The 16,321-nt window shown below is 58.8% G+C and overlaps 1 protein-coding gene and 1 pseudogene across 3 annotated transcripts; both read right to left on the bottom strand.

The window, feature by feature from the left end:
* Positions 1–2,375: 2,375 nt before the first annotated feature.
* Positions 2,376–4,257, bottom strand: LOC104313427 (serine protease 23-like; annotated as a pseudogene).
* Positions 4,258–7,435: 3,178 nt separating this feature from the next.
* On the bottom strand, positions 7,436–15,032 carry SLC7A3 (solute carrier family 7 member 3). 3 transcript variants are annotated; one of them, XM_069811332.1, is made up of 12 exons: positions 14,879–15,032; positions 12,572–12,980; positions 12,207–12,365; positions 11,940–12,120; positions 11,726–11,838; positions 10,533–10,755; positions 10,203–10,342; positions 10,021–10,123; positions 9,506–9,717; positions 8,670–8,836; positions 8,282–8,390; positions 7,436–8,194 (listed from the first exon to the last, which is right to left on the bottom strand). In XM_069811332.1, exons 2-12 carry the CDS (start codon positions 12,939–12,941, stop codon positions 8,061–8,063), a joined length of 1,911 nt encoding a protein of 636 aa, XP_069667433.1. In that variant the 5' UTR covers positions 12,942–12,980; positions 14,879–15,032; the 3' UTR covers positions 7,436–8,060. The 3 variants fall into 3 exon arrangements, with proteins under 3 accessions (XP_069667433.1, XP_069667434.1, XP_069667435.1); XM_069811333.1 differs by lacking the exon at positions 14,879–15,032 and adding an exon at positions 14,440–14,462; XM_069811334.1 differs by lacking the exon at positions 14,879–15,032 and having other exon boundaries at positions 7,436–7,965; positions 8,060–8,194; positions 12,572–13,817.
* Between the last annotated feature and the right edge of the window lie 1,289 nt (positions 15,033–16,321).

Here is a 16,321-nt window from a genome sequence, read left to right as displayed (position 1 = left end):
TTTTGCAAGAAACCGGATGAGTGCAATGATGACCCAAACCAAGCCAGTGTTGGTGCCCAACAATCAAACCTACTGCTTCTCCTGTCCCGAGCACCCATCTTGACAGATAAGGCCCAAGTCATGGCCCGTTCTTATGAACATTTGGAGGAGTGGAAAAAGCCCATGGAATGGGAGAATAATATCTATCTGTTAAAGGACAAGGGATAGTAGTTAATGAGAATGTATAAATCTGTATGTTGGGTATAAAGATGGTTTAAGTATGTAGCATAAGTTGTAAGTGTTGGTAAGAAGGGATTTCAGTAATAAGAATTAAATCCAATGAGATGGTTAGAAGATAGATATACATATATGTATTAAATTATGTGGGACTTGAGCATGACACAAATGGTATGGAATAGGCTGTCTCTCCGACATTTCCCCCCCTCCCCCAGTAGGCTGAAGGTGGGCAAGATCTTGGGAGAGGACAGAGCCAGGACAGCTGACCCAAACTGACCAAAGGGAATTTCCATACCATATGACATCTTCTCAGCAATAAAAGCTAAGAGAATGGAAGGGTTGGGGGGGAAGGGTATTCGTTATTACAACATTTGTCTTCTGGAGAAACCACTATGCCTACTGAAGCCCTACTTCCTGGGAAGTGGCTGGACATCACCTGCTGATGGGAAGTAGAGAATAAATCTTTTGTTTTCCTTTGCTTCCACATGTGGCCTTGTTTTTGCTTTATTAAACTACCTTTATCTTGACCCATGAGTTCTTTTCCATCTTATGTCTTCCCCTCTGCCCTGCTGAGGAATGGAGTGATAGAGCAACTTGGTGGGCACCTGGCATCCAGCCAAGATCAACCCACTACAACAGTGAGTCCTGTACCTGATGCAGATTGTGCATCAAAACCACTTGCTCCATGACACGAACTGGGGGGGAACATGTCCTGTTGGTGTCTTAAAGCTGCTGGTACTTGCAAACACAATGATGGATAGTAAAAGGGGGCATGAATCTCACCATGTTTCTCTTGGTTTCTGTCTTGGTGCTGACTTTTCCCTCTTCTGTTTTGCAATAGCTGATGGCTGATGTCAGAAGGAAGTTGCTTATAAAGTGTATGGCTGCTCTGAATAAGACAAGTCCTTCTCTTTCACATCAGCAGGTTCTAGGAGAACTTTCCCTTATCCTGTCACCTGTTCCACTATCAGAGGAGTGTATAAAGTGAAACAAAGGCCCAGGGTGCACTTCAGAGAGGAAGGAACCAGGAACTCCCTTCCCTGTGTTTATGACAGGCTTTCTTCCCATTTTAAGAAGAGCATGGCTGACGCTCTCTAATCCGTTCTTAGGGTCTGAACAAGAGATGAAAACCCTTTCTGATCTGTCCCCAAGAACCTCCCAGCTAGGGCAGGTAATTCCATTGAACAAGTTGAATTCTGTCTGTAAATTGGGTTTGTATTATGTGAATAATAGCAGCTGCTCCCTGCCCAGTAATGTGTAATCATGATTTTTCATGCATTATCTCATCCAAGATAATAGAAACTGTTGCACACCCATCTGCAGATCAGGCATATGACTTAAATTAGTTTAACACTGACATTACCCTGAAGTCTTGATAACTGAGCTGGAGGGTTTGTTACATTTAGTTTGTTGAAATGTCACCTACCTGTTTGTTTTTCAAGGCAGGTTGCTCTGCCTGTACAACTGTCACGGGTCTTGAAGGAACTGCATGTTTAGTCTTCAGCAGGTTTAAGCAATGACAGCATTGAGAAGCCTGTGATGCAGGCTGCCCCTGAGATGCAGTGAAAAGGAGCAGGACATTGACTTAAGAGTGGAAAATACAAGCAGCCATCTGTCCAGCCTGTCAAAGCAGCATCAGCATGAGGTCCCTTGTGGAGAATGTGAATTACAGAGGGAATAATTGCCTGGGCAAACACAGCAGGGAAATAGGAAAACTTAAGGAAGATGGGGAGAGGTATCAGCCATGAAATTCTAGGATTAGCAAAGGAATCTCTTGTGTATGAGGTAGGGAAACATAAGACAAGCTTTCAGTTTGCTCATGGAAAAGCCTGATGTGGCATGTTGGGCACATCAGTCCTGTGCAACAGAATATGCAGAAATGTGTTCAGTCAGGTGCCTGGGCTGTTTTTTGACTGCAGAAGGCATCAGTCCCTATTTTTGCAAGATACTGTGATTTCAACTCTACACAGATCTCCCCGTCCCACTTACTTCAGTCTGGAGGAAGTGTCTCCAGCAAGTTCCAAACCAGGGCTAGCAATCTATGCACTGTTCCTCTTCCAACATAACCTTTGCAAAGAGATTTATGCTTTTATTCAAATACATGTATTTGCCTAAAATAATCCACCTCAAATAATACAGCTGCAGTAAATGTCAGGATCCCTTCCTTCTACTGTAATCCCAGACAGAACCAGAGACATGAGAAAGTTTACAAGTCAGTAGGTGGTCCCAGCTCTTGGCCCCTGCTGCCACATGTAGGTACCCACATGGCACCATGCTGCATCAATCAGAAGAGATGTCCTTGCCAAGAGCATTCCCAAGCACGGTGGCTGCCAGTGTCCTGGAGCAGCCCCTCCTGCACTGGCCGAGCTCCTGGCTGTGGCACACTGTGTGCCCAGAAGACTCAGGCTCCAGGGCTGCCTTTCAGACACCTTTCATCAGCACACAAAGGTCCTATTAGGAGAGAAAACCCTTTGTCCTCATATTGCTGGGGCAGTGCCAAGCCGGGCAGTGCAGCCAACAGACTGACAGACCTGATGAGACCCAAGAGAAACCAGGTACAGCTTAGTAGCAAGCATGCAGCTGCCTCTCCAACTCATGAGCAGTTAACGTGCTGGAAGCAGAGGCCACTTTCCCTGGCTGATGGCCAAGCTCTTTCTATAAAGAACGCTGATGCTGAGTTCATGCCAGCACCAACCAAAGGAGCTTAAACCACGCTTCAGACTTCCTGGGGAATCAGGACTTGGACTCCAGTGAGTTTCTGCTGGATCCCTTGTGATCTGTGGAGACCCTCGACCTCCATGAGAGAGAGCAAAGTGGAGCAGTTTTGCCAGGAAACACTGCTCATCTTCAGGCTTCTTGGCCACACTCTCGCTCAGGTACACCACACTCAAAGCCATCTGCACTGGAGAGGAGAAGAGGCAGGCTGCGGTTCTCATTCAGTGTGACAGCTTTTAGAGACCCCTTTGCTCCAGTAACAAATCTGAGCAAACTTTAGAGCAGTCAGGCAAATGGCAATATTAGTCATGGTGCTCCCCAGCCACTTCCACCCACTGGTGGCCTGAGAAGACCCTGATCACCTTCCTCTCCCATTCATGTCATATGGGGTCCCACACTTTGCCATATGCCCCAGAGCTGGATGCACCAGGCTGGCATCGCAGTGCTGGCAGATGAGGCAGACCATCTCATCCTCCACCCCACAGAAGCAGTAGACCAGCTCGCCCGGCTGGTCGCTGTCAAACCCCGAGAAATGAATCTTCTTCCCAGCCATCTCCTCTGCTGCTGGAGCTGCCATCAGCTTCATGTGCAGGCACCGGCATGGCCTGCACAGCTCCCAAAGGGCACAGTTGTAGTTTACGCTGACTGAGTTGGGACCCCAGATCCAGCCCATGGGCATCTGCGTGTTCTGCACCCAAGCCCAGCGCATCGCCAGCCTCCCCATCCCCGTTCTGTTGCCAGCACCCTGCACCGGTGTCAGGAAACCCACCTTGATCTTCTTGGCCCCCTTCACATAGTCTTTGCTGTCGTGAATGCAGTGGGTGGCAGTGAGGACATGCCACTCGGACATGAGCAGGCCCATGTAGCCCATGGAGATCTTGACAGTGGTAGAGAAGGGGTAGTTCATCAGGAATTGGTTCCCACTGATGGAAAACCACCTGTCTGTGCCATAATCTGCCACTTGAGTCGCACATGCTGCCTCCACTGTCTCCTCTCCGTGCCACTTGCATGGGGGCTCACTTTCCACTGTGGTGGGGGTGCAGGTGCCGTTGGGATACACTGTCTTGTAAGAGAGGTACTCCTGGAAGTCCTGAAGGACCAGGGCGGCCTCCCGCTGGGCATGGGCATTGTCACAGCATGTTGTCAGTTCTGGGACAGGCTGTGACAAGAACCTTTGGCTAGTTGGAGTGTGAACTGGGGAACAAGAGCGGGAACCAGGTCACCAGCAGCAGCACTGGGAAGAAAGAAGAGCAAGAGAAGAGCAACCACCTGGCAGCAAATCATTGTGCCAAACCTGCAAAGGCAAAGCAAGGAGAGCATTAAGCCTGCACGATTAGAGAGCCGGCCACCTGCCGCGGCTTGGGGCTGGGAGGATTATCGGATGCATGCAGCCTCGTGCCAGCTACTGGGTCGTGCATACTTAAGCTGTTACCACAGAAAGCAGAAGGGTTGGGACCTGCCTGGAGACGGGTGAGTAAGGAGTGATAGGAATCTCACCTGGCACCAGCTTTGATCTCCTGGACGGTGAGGCCCTGCAGCACAACCCAGCGCCACTGCAGAAATATCACGAGCTGAGGAGTTTGCTCTGTCATGCCAGTAATCCTGTCTGCCCGAGGGTGGATTCCAGGGCTTCGAGTCCCGCTGAGGGATGCGTCCCACCCGGCAGCTGCTGCAGCTCCACTCCACCAGCCAGTCACCTGCAGGGAGGAGGATCTGACAGTACCTGCTCACTGGTCCTACAGGGAAGAAGGTGGCTCATTAACTCCTCAGGTTGAAGTACTTGGTGTCACAGAGCAGTGTGGCCCAGCCAGCCTATTTTAACTCCCAAATGGATCACTGTACACAATTTAAAATTTAATCAGCTGCTACATCTCCATGTGCCAGGCCCACCCCTGTTCTGGCAGGGGAGCAGTGCAGCGGGCAGGTTCCAATGGCTCAGCAGCACAACCATCCGTCTCCATCCTGCCCCAAGCCTGCATACCCACACAGGCTCTTCCTTGTCAAGCAGCTGGTGTACAAGAGAGAGCTCCTCCAATGCTTCTGCTGGGAAAGCCCCATGTCCCCCACAGGCAGCCTGGGTCTGCACCAGACACATGGCAGTGTGTGCGGTTATGAAAGCCGCAGGGGATGGGGTGGAGCCAGGTGGGGAGGGAGGCTGAGAGCCACCAGCTCTCTGCACCCCCTGCACCCTGACCCACCAGTGCTGCATCCCCAGCATGGCCCACTGCTGGAGCAGGTTGCTGTCAGCCAGTGGCCATAGCCGGGTCTCCACTGCAATGGTGCCCCAACTGCCTGACCCGTCAGCATGGCTTGGGCCAAACACAGCCAGAGCCACAACCCTCCAGCTCCCCTTTAATTCCAGGGGGGACGGCAACAGGGAGATCACAAACCAATCCCTGGCTGTAGCTCCCGGGGGGGGGGTCCTGCCTGAGTGCCACCCCCAGCACAGCACTACAACCAGCAAGACAACACTGAAACAGGAGCCAGCCCTGCCTCCCCTACCCATGCTCCTGCCTACACTTGTGCCTGGTCTGCCCAGCACCCATGCAGTGGCAGAGGCACAGGCAGGGGGGCAACTTCAGGCTTGTTTGGTTCCTTCCAGGGCTCTGCCAGCCACTCTGCTGGGGCTGGAGCTGCCCTGGGGAGGCCCACGGCTGGGCGGCAGGCAGGAACGCAGCCTTTGCTGCCAATCTGGGTGGAAACTCCCTGGCTGTCGGCACAAACCACAGGCAGTTGTGTGCAGGGTTGGGGACTGGGCCTCTCAGCAGCAAAGCCAGGCTCTGCCTTTTGTTGTGTTTTCTCAAAGCAGAAAATGGCCCCTTCCAGACTGGCCCACCCTGAGCCCCCAACACCTGACAGCCTTCACCCAGGAACATGCTTCCCTCCTGGCCCCTCTCTGCACAATGGAGCCCCAGGTTGCAACCAGAGCATCTCAGCAGGCCACACGCAGGCTGGCGCAGCAGCAGTTAAAGCAGTGGGAGCAGCCTGCGCCGAAAACATGCTAGGGCTCTGGCTGGGTGTTATTCACAGCTGATGCACCGAGATGTACAGTAATGCCAGCGGGGCCCGGGAAAGGCAGAGGCACTGCCCAGCAAAGGATGCGGTGCCATCCCTGGCAGCTCTGCCAGCCCAGATGAGGTGGAAGGAGGTCACGGGCAGAGAGAGGCAGGGTCCCTCCAGGCAGCCAGGGACAGGGTGTCCAGCATGGGGCCCAGGGCTGGACAGGGCCGCTGCGCTACTGCCAGCACCTGCGCCCATAGTGAGATGGCACTGACCCAGTGCACCGCACCAGCACAGACTGATGGCTGCCAGACAGCTGCTTCTCTGCTGGGCTGCCATGGTGGGAGCTGCCCAGGGCTTCCAGCACCCTGCTCCATGTCCAGAGCTTTGCCAGTCCCAATGGGTGCCCAGGATGAGATGCTCGTGCTCAGTGGGATGGCCTGGAGCCAGGCATGGACATGTCTGTGGGCACGTGCATGGGGACATGGGCACAAAGGCATGGGGGGGCTGCAGCAGTGCTGAGCCAGGGGGTGAGGGCTGCAGTCTTATCATGGGCCCATTGCCCACTACAGCACCCAAACCTGGGTGTATGGGTGCCAGGGGAACTGCAGGCTCAGGGCTCAGCAGGGCCCCACATGCTGCTCCTGGCCAGAAGATACCCACGAGGCAGGGTGGTGGGACCCAGCACAGCACACTGAGGCACCAGCATGACCAGGAGAGCTGGAAGGACCTGCGAAGAGCCAGTGCCGGGAGTCAGCTGTGCCTGAGGCTCCAGCAGGGCACCCCAGCCTGGGGCAGTGGGGCAGGCAGTGCCCAGCATGGGACCAGAGCAGGTGCTGCAGCCCCTTTTACTCCAGGGATAGCCCTGGGGCAGGGCTCACAGCTCCAGTCCAGGAGCCAAGCAGAGCTGATGGTATGGGGCCCTCGCCACCGACCATGCAGTGACCCTGCTCCACTGCCAGTAAACAGGGAGAGATGCCAAAACCATGCAAGATCCATCTGCCCTAAATTAGTTTATTTTGCAAAATAATCTGTCAGGGCTGATTTAGACCAGACCAGAATCTGGGAAATCATGTTCTCACATGGATGCAGCCCAGCTCCTGGCCACACTTCCTCTGCAGGCCATTGCTGGAGCCTCCAGCAGATATTTCCAAGGTCTTCACTGCAGCTGCTGCCCTGTGGGACCTGGTGACACGCTCCCACAGAGCACAGGGACTGCAGGGTGGGGCCACAGCAGGCTGGTGTCCTGCCCACAGGTAGGGTTGAGCTGGCCTGGAGCACTGCTCCATGGTTCCTGGCTCACTGTCCCAGGGGACAGTGCAAGGGCTGGTGGCTCATCGGCAGGTTTCAGACAAGGAGGTCACCCAGCACAGCTAGCTGTGGCCAAGCCCTGCTCTGTGCTGGCACCAGCCTGGCACTCGGCTGGGTAGCACGTGGGGTCCTGCCTGGGGGTCTGTGACCACAGGGCATTAACATGAGATGTAGTAGGACCAACAGAGCCAAGCACTTAAAAAACATTTAGTTTAATAGGTATAAAAGTCGACATTAAAACACCAATTATACAAAGGCATATGAGGTTGGACACTGCTACGGCTACACTGTGGACATCTTCACAGACACCCGAGCTAGATGCTCGTACCAAGCAGCATGGCCAGGGCAGCACCAGACTGCTGGCAATACCAGAACAAACCACCCCAAGCCTCATCGCATGGCTGCCATGTACACACCTGGTGCTTGGAAAGCACAGAGAGGAGGTGGTGACCACAGCCACATGGACAGACAGAACGAATACAGCTGTGCCATCACATGGGGCCTCCCATGTGCAGGGAAAGCAGCATTTCTGACAGCAGCTTACAGCAGGAGGGCCATACCAGTGTCACTGCCCCTCAGCAGGGTTGGGGGGATGGCAGAGACCAGCCCCGGGCCACTGGCACTCCCACCTGGCCTGGGGACTCGTCTCCGTGACCTTTGCTCTGCAAGGGGAAAGGGCAGCACACGACCCAGTTCTGTGGTCCTGACTTTGGGACTCACTCCCTGCAGGAGAGGGGATGGATGTACCATGCGGATCATGATCTTCTTCCCAAGCAGGAATACTAGCAAAGATCCACGGAGTGCCAATGCCTGGTACCTCAGACAGCAGCAGCCCCGGGGCCGAGGTCCAGTCCAGGGTGGTGCAGAGGCTTTTCTACTGTGGCACAGGGTTCTTCCGCATTTTTCCCTTCCACGCTGTTCCGAATCCCGTAGCCAAAGTAAATCATAAAACCTGCAGGACAGTTTCCGCAATGAAATGCACAGCGGTGGGCTGCCAGCATAACAGCAGGCACCGTGCTCACCTCCACAGGACACCTACCCACAGCCATCCAGATGGCAAACCGCACCCAAGTGCCGGCACTCAGCTGTACCATCAGCAGGATGTTAACAAAGATGCTGAATATTGGCAGGAGTGGGAGGAAAGGTACCTGCAAGGGACAGGAGGAGCCATGTCAGCTGTGCCTTAAGGGACCCGGCCAGGCTCGAGGATGCTCCTGGCCACAGAGGGATCCCACCCCACCACAGCCTAGAGAGCACCTGGGCACTGCCACGCTGGGGACTGCACCTTGGAGAGCTGCGTCTCGGGGCCCTGGGCTTTCCTGGACAGTGACTGTCCAGAAGCAAGCCCTGGCAGACCCTGCAATGGCCCAGACCCTGCTGGGGGTCCGCAGGGATGCAGACGCCAAGCTGCTGGGGGCTGCACTCACTTTGAAGTTCAACCGCGCGTTGCTCTGTGGCTGCCTCCAAACGATGATGGTGGGAATGAGCAGAGCCATGAGGAGCAGCACCAGGGCCACGATCCAGCCCACACTGGCGTCTTTCAGCGCGGTCACCTTGAGGGTGAGGACCACGCAGATGACCGTGATCAGTGTGGCTGCAAGAGAGGGGGCAATCAGGGGGCTGCATAGGATGTGGCCCCCCTGGGACACCAAGCCTCACCAACAGCTGGGCTGAGGCACCCACTCCTCTTGGTCAGTTATGGGTCTAGCATGTGCTGTCTCCAACACCCCCCCCAAAGCCTCAGGAAGGTGCTTTGCTGGGGGAACTTGCCAGCCTGTCAAGAAGTGGGAAGCCTGCACTCGGCTAGGCTCGAACCCAGCTCTGATGCTTACCCAGAGCTGGCTGAGCCACTCCATTCTGGCTGCACAATGAAGCCATTGATGGATGGATCAAACCTTGCTGGCCAAACCCGAGCGCTCTCAGGGAGCTGAAGACCACTCTCACTGGGTGGCCAGCCTGGGCCAGGCTCGTCACAGGGAGCTCTCGTGACCACCCATGACCACATGGCTGGCTTAGCGCCCATGTCCTCCATCAGCCACCGTGTGCCCCAAACCCCAACCATGCCCTGCACTTGGCACCCTGCTCAGGGCAGAGCAGGTCCAGCACCCACTGGCACTGCCAACAGCAGCTGGCAGCCTGTGCTACCTGGCCCCTCTCCTCTGCCCGGTGTGTCCACCATCCCCTCCCAGCTCTGCAGAGACATGCCAAAATGCTCTGGCCTCTGGCAGGAGGGGACATCAGCTGCCTGCTCCCACTCACTCACCGATGACCGAGACACAGACATAGACAATACGCCCCGAGAGCATGGTGGGGGTGTCCTCAGGCGGGTTGAAGAGTGTTGCCAGGGACAGTGTCTCTTTCTGCTGGGCACTGGCAGAGGTGACAGCTGGGTTCATGATCACCCTCTCCTCCTCATTCCCGTTCAGCTCCAGCATCTCCATGGCCTTTGGGGAGTTCAGCTGCCCGGACTGGTACCTGAGCAGACAGGACAAGCTGCAGCAGAGCCCGAGGAACTTCCCAGCCCAGGGGGACAGTAGGCAGCACCCTTATATGTCTCCTGCTCCTCAAGCCCCACAAGCTGCTCTGGCAGTGGCCCCATGACGGCCACTCCACAGATGTGCCCAGAGACACTGTGCAGGCTCTTGTGAGCAGCCTCCACCCTGGGGGCTTGATGCTTCCCCAGGGTGTGCGCCCTGGGAAAAAGCTGTGGCCACAAGCCCCAGGCTCAATGCAAGGCACGTCAACCCCGGGCACTGCCACGTGAGAGGAAGCACCCACCGGAGGATGAGCACACACACCGCCACCAGGGAGTAGGCGAGCAGCGTGCCAATCGACATGAGGTCCACCAGGTCCTTCAGGTCAAGCAGGAAGGCCATCACCGCTGCAACGAGGACATGCAGCATAAGCAAGGCTCCAGACTGCCACAGAGCCAAGTGTGAGGCGGCGGCCGGGAGCCTTACCCGCAAGGAGCCCTGAGGTGATGGTTGCTGACAGAGGGGTCTTCGTGCGGTTGTTGATGCTGGAGAGGAACTTGAAGAGCAGCCCGTCCTCCGCCATGGCATAGATCACACGGGGCATGGGGAACATGGAACCCAGCAAGCTGTTGGGGGAGAGATGGCTCAGGGCCTGCCCAGTAAGCTGTCCACACCTCCCACCCAGACAGCAGGGGGACCAGCTCTGTGCCAGGAGCAGGACAGCAGCCAGACGGGGCAAACCCCCAGCCCAGCCAGGACGCATGCTGCTGGTCCCTGTGCTGTGCCAGGCAGTGCCAGGGATGAAGCCAGTCCTACCTGGTGGAGAGGGCACAGAGCGAGCCGACAGCAACAGCGTAGCGGGCGGGCTCCCAGCCCACTGCCTTGAAAGCCTCAGGCAGGGGGCTCTCCTTGTTCAGGAGGAAGTAGGGCACCATGAGGGTCAGGGCCGCAGAGACCCCAAAATAAGCCACGAAGCAGATGAGGAGGGACACAATGATGCCAATAGGGATTGAGCGCTGTGGGTTCCTGGCTTCCTCCCCTGTGGAGAGACAAAAGGCAGCATCCATCCCTGCTCCATGGCACAGCACAGGGCAGCTGACCCCAGAGGACGAGCCACAGCAGGGACTTTCCATGGCAGCGTGGGGCTGGGCAGCAGCAGGCAGGGGCTGCTGGAGAGGAAGGGTCCCCAGACATGCTGCTGCGCTGGCAGAGTCTTCGGCACTGCCAAGAGCAGAAGCGCGTGGCTGCAGCCCCAGCTTCCAGGCATGCAGCTGTCTGGCAGCTGGGCTCGCAGCCTCTCTGGCCGTGCCAGCCCTCTGCCCCCTCCAGCAGCTCCCACTCCCCGCAGAGCCCACTGAATGCAGATCTTCTGCCCATGCGGGCACAGCAACGCAACCACCGCGCCCTCTGTCCCCTGGCCTTTGCAAAGGCGTGCTCTCCCACTGCACCACACTCCCTGGCAAGGAGCTCAGCAGCCAGAGTAGGAGGGAAGGAGGTGGCTGCCGGGCAGTCCCTGGCAGGGGGGAAGCACAGGCAGGGAGGTCAGGCAGAACAGCCTGTACCAGCCACCCACTAAGTAGATTCCTGGGGGAATGAGAGGAAATTGAGAGCTCCCTGTGCTCCAGAGAGCGGCAGTTCTGCATGAACTCAGTTGTTTAGAAAAATGTTACTTGAGGCTGGGAAATAACCAGGAGGCATTAGCAATTCCCAGCACTGTTGCAGCCTCAACTTGGCAGCGGAAAGGCTCCCTGCTGTCCCAGAAGCTGCCTGTGCAGGCAGGGTGCAGCCCCGCTCCCACCGCTCGTTGCGGGGAGCCCCTTTTCTGCGTCAGGGCAGGCTATGAGCCCTTTTGTGCTGGCCCAGCTGGGGACAGAGCCACCGTGGGGAAACCTCCCAGGAGTGGAGGGATGGGCTGTTTCCCACGCCATGGAGCATCCTCCCCAGTGGGTCCCAGCCAGCCACCAGTTGCGCTGGGGAAATGCCCGTGCCACCCTTGCCCAAGGTGGTACCTGTGGTGGCAATGCAGTCAAAGCCCACGAAGGCATAGAAACAGGTGGCAGCACCGGTCAGGATCCCTTCCAGTCCAAAGGGGACAAACCCGCCGGAGCCGAAGGCTTTTTTGCTGGAAAGGAGGGAGGAGAGCAGTTCCCACGGGCTGCATGGACAGCAGGGCCAGTGCCAGTCCTGTGCCAGACCCTGGCCTGGCATGGTTGCTCTCCTCACCTGATGTCATACAGTGGGTCCAGGTATGAGTGGTTGATGTAGTCCTCCTCTGAGAGCTGCCAGTTCTTGATGTCTCCCTTCACGAAGCCCGCAATGATGACAAAGCCCAGCACCACCAGGTTCACTGCCGTGAAGATTTTGTTCACGAGGGCAGATTCGCTGACGCCAAAGGCCAGCAGCGCTGCAGGGACAAAAGGAGTGAGTGGGGACCCACCGGGCTCCCATGCCACCACCCACAGAGCCACGGAGCCACTCCTACGCACTCACCAGTGAGCAGCCCAATCAGGATCAGGGAGAAGAAGTCTGGGCGCTCAGCCAGCACCCCTGGCAGGTGCAGTGTGGTCTTGTTCATGAAGAAGGTGGAGATGTGGTTGCCAATGATGTTGTCAAATGCTGCGCTCCAGGCTCGAGCCACGCTGGCTGTGCCTGGTCGATGGCAAATCTGTGCATTAGTCCAAGCCCAGGGCAGAGAGGCACTGGCCACCCCCACTCCAGCACCCACCTCCCTGCTGATTCCACCCCACACCTTGCTCCCACAGCACCACACACTGCCCCCACAAGACCCCCACTCTGACAGTGCCGTGCTGGAAGGAGCCTGGGCACATGTGCCAGCATCCTGCCCAGCCCCTTACCTATCACATAGGAGAGGATGAGGTTCCAGCCAGTTGTGAAAGCCCAGATCTCACCAACAGTGACATAGCTGTAGAGGTAGGCAGAGCCGGTCTTGGGGACACGGGCCCCAAACTCTGCATAGCAAAGTCCAGCCAGTACCGATGAGAGAGCAGCCACAAGGAAGCAGAGGACGATGGAGGGACCAGCCATCTCCTTGGCCACCTCCCCAGCCAGCACATACACACCAGCCCCCAGCGTGCTGCCCACCCCGAGGGCTATGAGATCCAGCGTGGAGAGGCAGCGAGCAAAACGCGTGTCCTCGGAGCTCAGATCCACCATGCGCCGGCGGATCAGCTTCTTCCCAACACTGGTCATTTTTCCTCCAAACATCTTGTTCTCTCGTGGGTGGTGCTCAGCTGCTCAAAACCCCTGCAAGAGAAGGGACCACAGGAGTGTGAAGCTCAGTGTCCTGCAGGCAGCAGGACCCACAATGCAGGAAGCAGGGCAGGCAGCGATGCCCACAGGAGCTGTGCCTGCTCCCGGCCAACCCGTTGGCACCAAGCCCCTGCCATGCTGGTGGGGCAGAGACCATGGCAGCTCCCTCCAAGGCACTGTGGGGCTGTGCATACCCCACCTGCACAGCCCCTGCACCAGGAGAGTGAGCCAGGGATGAACCCAGTAAGTCCATGGTGGAAATAGGCTCGTTGCACAAGCCCTGTGTGGTCTCCACCATGGGCCTCCCGGGCATGTCCCAGAGCTTGCCCACTGTCTCCCAGCAACTCCCCACTGATCTGGCAGCCTGGAGATCCCTCAGCCCAAACTTGACTGCTGGCGCATCCCTCCAGCCAGGCGTGTGGGCGTGCACAGCAGCGATGGCAGGAAGACAAAGCATTCCTCCAAATGAGGATTTGGCAGGCTGGGCTGACTCACTGGGACACAGCCATTCCTCCTTTGCTCCCAACATCTGCACTACACCCTCAGCAGGGATGCATGGCCAGACACACAGCGCAGGCCCTCAGTGCACATCCCTTGCATGCTGACAGTGCTTGCCAAGCAGCCCGCACACTGCAACTGCAGGCTGCAATTGCCCTAAATGTGCAACACACCCACTTCCCTTCCTCACAGCTGCTACCCAGCCCCTAAAAGCTCTGGGAGACGAGCACCCTGTGGAGCAGGCAGCCGGCACAAGGTGAGAGGAGCTGCAAGGAAAGCGGCTCTCAATGCCCATGGCCACAGCTGGCACCCCGTGCCTAGCACTCAACCACCCACCCACCAGCACCTTCTCCCCACCAGCTGCTCCCTTCATCGGGAAATGAAACATGCTCCAGTCAGGCTCCTGGGGCAGCACCGACACCATGCTGTATTGGATCAGCACAAGTATACACGAGGATGACTGTGACCCTTTTCCACCAAGGGGGATAACCAGGGTTGCAGTGGCAGCCACCAGCTCGGCTGCTTCCCCATAACCAGCAAACCAGCCTGTGTCTGGTGAAACCTCCTCCTGAGCTGGCACATGCCATGTTTGGCCTTGGCCCACGGAGCTGTCGCAGCCCAGGGCAGCCTCTGGGCCAGGTTTCAAGGGAACAAGTGCCCCGGCACTGGCACCCTCCCCAGCCACCGCCTGGGCAGCTCTGTCTGCCTTCCCCAGCGGGGCTCAATTGCTCCAAGGATTTCTGACACCCAACGCAAGCTCTGCAAACTGCAAGCGCGGGGCTGGCAGCAGAAACGTGCTCAGCCCTTATTCCCAGGGCAGCGCAGAGAAAAAAGCACGAGCGTGCCGAGAAGGAAGATGTGGGGCAGCCTCCCCCTTCCCAGCCCCCGCGGGCCCTGCTGCGCTGGGAATCGCCGTGCCCGGGGAAAGGAACACGAGAAGTGCCCAGACCCTCACCAGCACCCGTCGGAACCGGCCTAGGGAGAGCTGCTCAGGCGGGTCGGCCGGCTCCGGGGAGGCTCAGCCCATGGCCGGCGAGGTGCCTCGCAGACAGCCACGCTGTCACCCGAGATGGAGAGCGCGCAGCGAGCTACGGGCGGGCAGACGAGAGGAGCAGCAACGCGTCGGGCGACAGCTCCCGCTGCCCGCCGCCTCCCGCCGCGGCTCGGGACAGCAGCCGCGGGCCGTCAGCCCCCGCTCGGGACCCCCACTCCAGCCCCCGGGAGCCGCCAGCCACGCTCCGAACCGCCGGGGAACGCGGGACCGGGACGGGAAGCCGCGGCAGGTCCCGGCCGCCGCCCGCACCGGCCCCACGTGCGCTCGGCGGCTGATGCAAGCGCGGCACCGGTTGCGCCAGGCTCCGCCCGGCCCGGCGGCGGCGCCCGCCGCCACTCACCGGCGGCGCGCCTCGGCTCGGCTGGGCTCGTTCCGGTGCGGTCCCGTTCAGCTCCGCTCTGCTCGTGCCGCGAGTGCCGCCGCTGTCGCCGCCGCCGAGGGGTTGAAGGGCGGACCGGCTCCGCCCGCCGGAAACAGGCACCGAGCCCTCGCATGCCCCGGGTGCCCCCCCCCGCTCCCGCAGACCCGCCCCACGCGAAGCGACGGGCGAGCGCGACCAGCCCCGCGGCCGGTGCGGGGAAGCCAGTCTCCGCCCAGCCCCACCCGTGCCCGGTTCGCCGCGCCCTGCCGCCCCCCAGGTCACAGATTTAAAAGAAAAAAGAAAAAAAAACCCCACAACCAATCCATAAATTCAAGTCATAAATGGCAGCGGGGCTGAGGCCAGGCACGTCTCGGCCCCCGGGAGTGCGGCTGCTGCAGGCGGCAACGCCGAGCCCAGGGCAAGGGACCGTGCGGCTGGCGGCTTCAGCTGTGCTCCTCCGGGAAAGGCCACAGAGGGGGCGGCTGAGGGTCCCCCGAGCCCCGATGTGCCAGGAGGGCAGAGCCTGCCCCGGCCCTGCCCTGCCGGGGCTGGGAGCGAGGCGAGGGCTGGGGCGCAGCGAGGAGGCCGGCCCTGCTACAGGGAACGCGGCCGGAGCTCAGCCCGAGGCGTGGAGGGGGGCTCTGCCCCGATCCCGGTGTGCTCCGCAGGGGAGTGAGTCCCCGGCCAGCACCCACGCTGCTCCGCTACAGTCTCCTCAACTCCGGGAGCAACAGGCAGCTCTAAGTGATGGGAAGCACCAGTCTCGGGAGAACTATTTGGCAGTCGAGCCGGCAGCCAGAAGCCAGCACCCAGGCTGGGACCAGCCGCCCAGAAACCTGCTCCTGATGCAATCCAGCGTTCGCGTGTCGTGAGCACCTATTCAAACAGACATCGCAGGCAAGGCTCTGCTCCAGCGCCGCTGCCGAGGATGCATAGCCAACAGGCTTCCAGCCGTTTGCAGCAGAGCAGGCAGGAGCAGCGGGCAGGGCACTACAGGCCCCGCGCTGGGTGCCTGCTCCCCCCCCCCCCGCCTCCCCCGTGGGTGCACACACAAGGGCCGGGGAGACAGAAACGCTCCGCTCGGCAAAATGACCTCAATGGAAACAGCAACGCAGTATCCTGCGAGCGCAGCTGCTGGGCAGTGACGCAGATTCTCTTCCCGCCTTGCGGATGAATGAACCGTGGCTCAGCAACGCCCCCGGCCCCCCTCCCCGGCCACCCGCTCCCCACCGGGAAGGAAGTCAGCTCAAGATCAACATCGAGGAAGCCCCCGCAGCCTCGCTGTTAGCGCCCAGGCGCTTCCTGCTCTTTCTTGGGCTGCCTGCAGCAGGCAGGGACCCGGCTGGGCCAAAGCCCTGCTGCCTGCGCCGCCGCGGGCAGCACCATCGCTGAGGGTGCTCTCGGGCAGGACCGGCAGCACCG

This window comes from Haliaeetus albicilla, chromosome 23, assembly GCF_947461875.1.
Source record: "Haliaeetus albicilla chromosome 23, bHalAlb1.1, whole genome shotgun sequence".
Classification (NCBI taxonomy): Eukaryota; Metazoa; Chordata; class Aves; order Accipitriformes; family Accipitridae; genus Haliaeetus; species Haliaeetus albicilla.
This window is presented reverse-complemented; position numbering and strand designations above follow the sequence as displayed.

Coding starts and splice junctions, on each gene's coding strand:
- SLC7A3 (XM_069811332.1), bottom strand. CDS start 12,941: ATGTTTGGAGGAAAAATGACCAGTGTTGGGAAGAAGCTGATCCGCCGG. Junction 11,839..11,939: donor GACCCACTGTATGACATCAG/GTGAGGAGAGCA, acceptor CCTCCTTTCCAG/CAAAAAAGCCTTCGGCTCCG. Junction 8,391..8,669: donor ACGCGCGGTTGAACTTCAAA/GTGAGTGCAGCC, acceptor TGTCCCTTGCAG/GTACCTTTCCTCCCACTCCT.